An 8358-nucleotide genomic window follows, 5' to 3' on the forward strand; every position below is an offset into this window, starting at 1 on the left:
GAAGGGAAGAGCTGAGGTGAGGGTGGACCATGCTAGCCATTGAAGGGAAGGAGTGGGCTGAGGGCTCAGTGGATTTAGAGTGCTATATACATCTCATTTGGCTAGGTCATTCGACTAAGTAACTCCAGGAATTACACATAAGCCTTGAAGACAGAAAACAGTATCCACAAACAAACTCATGAGGTTAACTTGGATAGCTAGTCATTGTGTTTACTGTTAACAGAATTTAACTTTTGAGTCAGTGAGAAAGTTGTTTCCTTTGGGGAATTTCAGTGAAGATTCATTTTTTTTGATTGTTTATCATTAGGATACTGTTGTTTTGTTTTGTTTTCTTTACTTTGTTTTTAGACAGCTTGGCCTATAGCCTGGCCTAGAACTCAGTAATGTAGCCCAGGGTGGCTGCCATTTCATGGAGGTCTGCCTGTTTCAGCCTCCCAAGTGCTGGGATTACAGGCATAAGCTACCACACCTGGCCTCCACTGTGCTTCTTAATATTTCACTGCTGTTAATAAAACATGCGGGCAGTGATTGATGTAGGAGAAAGTGAAGTACTTGCGCACTTTCTGTGAGTCATGAGGTGACTGGTAGAGAAACCCTGCGCGCAGTTCATAGTGCAAGTGAGCATCAGCTCAAGGTGAGCATTCCCGGCCATTCTTTAAGCTCTCAAGTGGTTATAACGCTCTTCTTAGATCGCCTACTTAAAAATGCCTTATGGGTCAAAGATTTTTTTTGCTTAAAAGCTAATCCTTTGGGCTCTGTAAAATAGATCTTTTGTCTAATCAATGTAAATTGATTTTCCTGTTCTATATTGACCTCTTAACCCATTGACTGTCCGTGGTAATTTCGTTTTCACCTGATAAGGTACCTGATCCATAAGTCAATTCTAATTAGTTCAGAAACTAGAAATTTAAGTTTGTAAGTGAAAGCCAAGTGAAGACTTATATTCTTAAAATATTCTAAAATATATTACTGTAAAATAAGCCCTATTTATCAATGACCTTGTATATTATAGAAGCCTTACTTTAATTACTTTTATATCTATAATCTTACTTGATGCTATCACTGATAATATTTGTATATCTTCATTTAAAAACTCAATTTACTTTGCTTTTAAAGGCTTTACCTAGCTAATTTTCTTCAAATAGCAAGCTGTATCAAATATTATTGATAACTATTAAATTTTTCAAAATTATTTTTGGATTTTTGTGAAATTTGCCACTACGATAAAATGCACAAGTACACCAAATGTTGCTTTTCCTTTAGATGTAATGTTTCTAGTTATAGTATGGTTTTTAAAAGAGATCAAAAGCTAAATAGTTGAAAAGTAGATGCAGCAGTTACTATATAAGCAGAATATATGTATAATGTATCTGTATATAATATATAACTCATTATACAGTATATTCATTATACATTACACTCAATGTAAAGTAGTCTTAATTTGTTTTTATATCCATCCTCTTCTATATAGAAAGATAAATTGTCTCTAAAATACAGCTTTATACAGTATGATTGGCTTTTAGGGCAGAGAAGAAATACTGTTTTCATTCCCCCAAAGCAGTATTATTACTAAATATGCATTTTATAACACCCCTTACACATGGAAAATATCCCAGTTTCATTGGCCATCTGTATGTGTAGGCTTAGAATCCACCATTTTTTCTCCATGAGGTTCTTACACATTCAGAGGAGCAGTAAAAGCCATATTTGAAAAAACTTTAAATGCAACTATTAGTCTTTCGACTCTGTCCTCCCCATCCCCTCCCTCTTTTCTTCCTTTTGTCTCTAGCATCCAAGTATTTTAAATTGCATTGTCCTGTATGTGACTTCATCAGGTCTCTGTGTCAGTCTCCCATTAAGGGAAGGGTGGGAGGGAGTCTTGAGAAGAACAGCCTGTTGGTGACAAGTAGACACTGGGCGAGATGTCTGTCACAGTATCTAGCAGGACATAGGCAGGGCTGCCCTCAGCATGGACACACGTGTGCTTCAGCAGCCTTTTTCAGACCCCAGAGCAGAACAGCAGTAGCCTTGTATTGTTTCTCTTTAATTAAAAATGCACTCCTCTTCTTCCAGCGTCTCCTCCTTAGCCACAGTTCTAAACTAAACCCTTTCCAAGTAACCTGTGCTCAAGGCATGCACCAGGAGAGAGCAGAGAAAAGCAGAAGCCACAGAACAATGGAAGAAGCATTCACAGTGTGGTTGGAGAGAAAAACTTATCATAGTAACTCTATTCAACTCATGCACTCTTCTGAGAACTCATAATCAGCCATAGCCCATCCTCTCCCTCTTTCCTGAGGTGGTGTCCTGGGTGCTGCTCTACTGAGCTCAGTCAGAAGACTCCCTCAAGCTAACAAACATCTTTCAGATACTTTTCTGTAGTTTTTGTAGTTTTTGTTGCAGATTATTTAATGCTCCTTCAGGAAAGACAAATTCATTTCTGCGGACATTGGGGTGGCTTTTTAGAGAGGGGCATGTTCATTTTCTGCACAAGAAATGGATCTTCTCTAGGATTTGTACATCTTGATTTATTCTTGGCTTAGAGTTTGAAGTGGGTGCTCTTCTAAAGGATTTATGCATAGGTTCACTATTTTTGTAGTTATGGTTTATATGATAAGCTTTTTATATTTAAAATCAATATGTAATCCTGTGGAGGAGCTTATCCCCTAAAACCCCATTTGTAAATCTATTTTAGCTTTGTTACACAGCACAGCCACAGTCTTCCATGGATTGATTAGGCTCCACAGCAGAATCCTATCAATGGCCTGTTCTGATGATGAGGCAAACTCTTTCAGGGTTGCTAGTTGACTGGAACTAAAGATAAGACTTGACTGCATCCCCCAATGTGCTCTTTACAAAACTGGCCTTAATTTTCATCAACGTGTCAGGCTTATTTACAGTGGGAAGGCTGAGGGTTTTTACCAGAACTTTAGGTATTTCTGTTAAACTGTTTATAGGCATTTCTCTTGCCTTCAGCAAGAGAAACTGATTATCACCTTCAGCAAATAAACTGAATCACGGCATGAATGATTAGCCCTATGTATGAAAAAAGGGTTTTGTTTTTGTTTGTTTGTTTGTTTCAAATTAACAAACAGCTCAGTTGAAATGGCCATAACCAGAATCTCTTTATTTCAACATTTTGGCCCAAGTGCAGCATCAAAACTTAACCCTGTTTGTTGTGAGAGGATGTGGCTTCTGTGGCAGAAGCACCTGGAATCTTTAAATTAGCCAGAACCCACACTGTAGTGTGTCCAAGCTGAAGTCAGCTCAACCAGCTGGCTGGTCCCTCACTCTAGTCTGTTGCCAGGTGATTGATTCATAAACCTACATGTGACATGTCCAGGGGAAGCTGTTTAAAAGGACTTTGAAAACTTAAGCTTGAGCATACCTGTTAATCTTGATCAATTTAGCATGTAATATTTTAAAGGATCAAAATAGTTTCCTAATTTCTCAATTAGCATTCAGATATATATGTTAGTATATAAGTGTGTGTGTGCATGTGTAATATAATTCATTGCTACCATGAGAAAGAAGATAGAAAATAAAAGTACTGGTTTGCTAAGATAAAGTCTATTTATTGCACATAGGTATTTGCTCTGTATTTAACTACTTATGAGATATCAAATGCAGCAATAACAGTTAACAGCAAAAATCCTCCAATTTTATTATAGTATTTTAAATTCTGGTATCAGTTAAATTTGACTCAGTTAAAAATGTTAAAAAGTATCGAAATATATTTTCAGTTTTAAATGTTTTTTTCAATTATGGGAAATGTTATTGAGATAGGGAAAATTAGATTTAAAAATATTCAATATTTCGGGGATTACAGAACTTTGATTTGTTCATATTGTTAAAATTTAATTTTCCAATGTTAATGAAATCCTGGCATTTTGAATAATTAAAGCCTTTTTAAGTGGTCAATTTCAGAGGAATGTTTTAATAAGCATTATATATTTGTTGTTAAATGGTTTAAATTTTTAATTTACATTTTTTTCTGTATGGTGGAGAAAATGTGCTTTCTAGTTGTAAACTTAACAAAATATCATAAAGCAAAGAATTACAAATCTTAAACCTGTAATTTTTATTCATCGAAACTACTAATTGAATAATTATAAATTTTAGTCATCATTCCAGGATCTTTTCTGAATTGATATTTCAAGAACTGTTGTAGTTCTTGACATAAAATGAGACTAAAATTGTGTTAAGGATCCTTCCAGTCCTAAAGTCTGTTAACTCACTTGCTGTGGAGAGCAAGACAGACTTAAGAACAAGAACAGATTAGAAATATTTCCAGCATTCCTGTGTCCTTAGCCGCTTGGATCCAGAGAGTAAAACTGATAGGTTTGCCTTCTCTACATTTCATTCATTGTTAAAATTCAGACACAGTTTTCCATAAGTTTCCTTCTTCCTCTCCATGCTGTAGAATAATTTACCCTTTAAATGAGAGCACAATCATGATCAGTCATTGGATAGACTTGTATTTGTGATGTTTTGTATGAATGTGAATAATTAGTTAACATGGTGTGTTTGATAAATGTATTTTTGTGTTTGAGCTAATGAAAGAAACAGTGATAAAACTGAGTAAACTCCTTCCTAGCTTTTCCCAGCTTCGCTAACCTTTATTGCATGGTGATGCCTCTAATTTTTAATTTGTAAATACAAACTAGCATTCCCTGTAGCACCATTTGCTTTCATAGAGCTGCTGAGCAGTTTGCTGTCTTGAATAAATTTTGCTTTGGGGGGGGGGGGGGGAGGATTTGAACCAGCACATTCTTGTGTGGTTTGTGAAGATTCACATGGTAACCAGCATAAGCATTGTTAGGTTTATCTGAATAAGCACCAGCCCTGTGAGTTTAACATGAGTGCCCAGGGCAATGGAGAGAGAAGAGAGAACCCCGAGGGACTGCACTTCTGGTTTTTGGAAAGTGTATTTGCTGGGGGAGGGGGCTGTAAGAGTCGGTGGCCAGGGTGTGCCCTCCCCCTCCTTAAAGCTGGCGTCCCGTTTCCCTCCAGGTCCTCATTTGTTCTGCTATCTCCTCATCATCTACTTCTTCTTTTCATTGTTTACCTTCCTAATGAGGGAGGCGGGGTAGACTGGGGCTTGATTGACAGCTACAAGCCCTTACAGTCTGGCCAGAGAGCAGTTGGCTTTGGTTTCAAAAGTGTTTTAAATGTTAGATTGTGGCCCTGTTTTTATCAAGTGAAACTGCTGCTCATCTTGAGGAAATTATCAAAGCTGAAAAGGTTAGGTTATGTATATCACTGGGTACTAAAACTGGCTTAAAAATGGCCACCTACCCATAGAAAAAGCACTGCCCAGAGCATTTTCCGACCTTTAACATGGGAGTTTGAAAAAGAAATATGTGGGGTTTTTTTTCCCCCCTTGCAAAGTGCTTCGATTTGAAACCACCCAGCAAATGTCTCCAAAAGAAAACTGGCTGTGATGCGGTCGAGAGCTGCAGTGTAATACTGCAGAGCAAATTTATTTTTTTACTTCAAAGAAAAATGCTAATTAGCCGATTCACTACTTTTAAAGTTATTGTGAAGCATATGGCGCCCAGTGTGAGATACATCCAACTGCTAAAATAGAGCGGGAGGAAATTAGCGAAGAATGGGCTGTTTGGGGTGAGAGTGGGGGTGGGGAGGAGAGCAGGTTCTCAGGCAGATTCCCCAGCCCTTTCACAAGGATTTTATCGCCCTTCTCTGCTTCCCCGCCTCCTCGTTTACCCACTCCCTCTGCCCCAAGCCCCGGGCCAACCTCTTCTGGACTCCAGCTCCCCTCCCCCACTTTGCCTGGATTCAGGTGCCTGCCTCCCTCCTGGCCACCGGCTCACACCTGGTTTCTAGCACTCCTAACCTGCCGCACCAATCTCCAATAGGTATTTACAAAGTAGGGTTTGAAGCGTGAAACCCTCACCTCCTCGGCCAAACTCCTCCTGCAAACACTAACTCGTGGCCCAGTTAACGCGGTTTGCTGAGATTTTAGGAAACTGGATTAGGCGGGAAGGGGAGGGCAGGTTCCGAGTGCTCGAGTCCCAGCGGGTGGTAACTGGCCTCCTGCCCCCTGCAGACTGGCAGAAGACCGAGGCCCAGAAGCGGCGGGAACAGCTCCTGCTGGACGAGCTGGTGGCCCTGGTGGACAAGCGAGACGCCCTTGTCAGGGACCTGGATGCCCAAGAGAAGCAGTGAGTAGGGGCGATGGGGTGTGGTTTAGGGGAGGGCACCCGCCAAGGGGACGAGGAGTTTACAGAAAGTTCATTTCGGGGACCCAAGAGAGCGAGTGCCTTTGTGCCCCGTTGACGCTTGGGGATTCAGATGGTTTGTGTGGGGATGAGGGGTGCAGCTCTCCTTCATGAGGAAAATAATTCTGTCTTTCCTGTTCGTCTAACTTCCAGGGCCGAAGAAGAAGATGAGCATTTGGAGCGAACTCTGGAGCAAAACAAAGGCAAGATGGCCAAGAAGGAGGAGAAGTGTGCTCTTCAGTAGCCTCAGGCCAGCTCTCTCCCAGCATTTTACTCGCAGGTCCCCAGGCCAGGAACAGGCTGATTTAAAACTTTCTAACATTTTGTTTGACTGGATTGTACTGCTGGACCACCACCCCTTTCCAACTCTCCAGATAATACACAGAGCTCCACAGAGCTTTAAGGACTCTTTGTGAGTTAATCATGAAACCAGTTTTGAAATCATGTGAAGTAGATTTGCACAGACACCTTGTGGATGACTGGTAATGAAGATGCTCAAGAAGAAACTCCAGAAAAAAGGCTTCGCTCAGCATCTCCCTTCTGTTTGGATGGGATGGAAATTTGAAACATGTTTGTTATAGTATTGTTGGTAATAGCATAATGACAGTGGGTGGGGGGCAAAGGGGATAAGAAAATGTCATGAATGGTTTTTTCCAGTCCTGCCGTATGTAAGTGACGCTGTGACCTGAATCTCATAGTTAGATCATATTCTGTGTATTGACGAGCGTGTGTTCCATTTGCCAGTCGGGTTGTTCGCATTTCCCTTAACGACTGTAAAGTTCCTGTCTGCTCTCCTCAGAGGATGGGATGGCCTTTTAAGGTAGCCAGAGACAAACCGTGTGGCTTGAAGGGCGAGCTGCGAGAATGGGTCTGATTGCCACGGCCGTGCAGCAGTTTACAAAGACAGTTGCACCATCTAAGGACGCGCCATCTTCTCTGAAGAATTATTTATTACATCCTGCTTGGTTCCTACATTTTGTTGGGGCTCAACATTGGCTCAAGAATGCTGTTACTATTTATTCTGTATTGATAAAAGTACGTCTTGGCACTAAGTAAATCCCCCGTTCAGATCTTCTCTAGCATAGCACCGTGTTTTGTGAAAATGGTTATGTTTATTTATTACAATACTGAGTCATATATAAATTTTCAATAAAAGCAGAAACTTTCTTACCTTAAACCCTGCTGCTATTTATTTCCTTGCAATGAAAAACTTGAGGGGAAGTTTGTGTATCCATAAGACTTTCCATGTGGAATCCAGCCCAGGACACTGGACTGTGTTTGGAGCTGACACCAGTCCAGAGGAGCTCTGCTCACAGAATGCAAATTGCAAAGTCATTAGTCACGTTCTTAGGGAGTGTACCCTAAGAACTACCCTGTCCTTTGGAAAGGTCATCTCTCTGAAAGAGTCCAGGAAAAACAAACAAACAAAAAAAAAAAAAAAAAAAACATGGTGATGAGTTTCCCAAGTCATTTGTAGGAGAGCTGTGTCCCACCGTAACAGGAAAGTCTGTTGGTACTGAAATGAACGAGAGAAGGCTACGTTCGGGGGAGGAGTTGTGCAGATATATGTGTTTGAGATGGAAGCAAGAGATTGTAACAATTTCTATTCCCCGGGGTAAGAATGGGCTCTTCTACAGAGAGAAGAGCTCGAGAGAGTACGAACAGAGAGCGCCTTCAACAAGTCCGAAAACTTAGGAGAAACGCTGGCATTTCTTTCTCGCTGTCTCTCCTCTCGCTCGCTCGCTCGCTCTCTCCCCTCTGTCTCTCTCACACACACACCTCTCACAGACAAACATCTAGGCACTCACTTCACTCCAAAAGTATGCTTCCATTTCCAATTATTCGTCTTTCAAAATGTTAAAAACAAAAACGTGCCGCAATTACCTGATGGCAAAGAAAAACAAAAAATTTTTTTTTCTTTTTCTTTCTCGTGAAAAGTTACTGGAACTAAGTGAAATCAGGTCTTTGTGCTCTCTAGGAGAGCAAGAGAACAGCAAGTGGCTGCTCTCTGGGGAAAATCCGGATTCCAATCCGAGCCAGGTAAACCAGGGCTCCGAAACCCGCGGCCGGGGCACCCGGGTTAGGGCGGACGGGAGCGGGGCCTCTGCGGAAGGCGGCT

The 8358-nt window shown here is 40.9% G+C and overlaps 1 protein-coding gene across 2 annotated transcripts in view; it reads left to right on the plus strand.

The window, feature by feature from the left end:
* The window catches only part of Ehbp1 (EH domain binding protein 1), a 244935-nt gene extending 237525 nt beyond the window's left edge, over positions 1–7410 (plus strand). For both annotated transcript variants that reach the window (XM_055628756.1, XM_055628757.1), the window contains 2 exons: positions 6068–6182; positions 6393–7410. In XM_055628756.1, the coding sequence (XP_055484731.1) occupies positions 6068–6182; positions 6393–6483 (206 nt within the window). In that variant the 3' untranslated portion in view covers positions 6484–7410. The remainder of the gene's footprint in view (positions 1–6067; positions 6183–6392) is intronic.
* The last annotated feature ends 948 nt before the right edge of the window (positions 7411–8358 follow it).

This window comes from Psammomys obesus, unplaced genomic scaffold, assembly GCF_907164565.1.
Source record: "Psammomys obesus unplaced genomic scaffold, mPsaObe1.curated_primary_1811, whole genome shotgun sequence".
Lineage (NCBI taxonomy): Eukaryota > Metazoa > Chordata > Mammalia > Rodentia > Muridae > Psammomys > Psammomys obesus.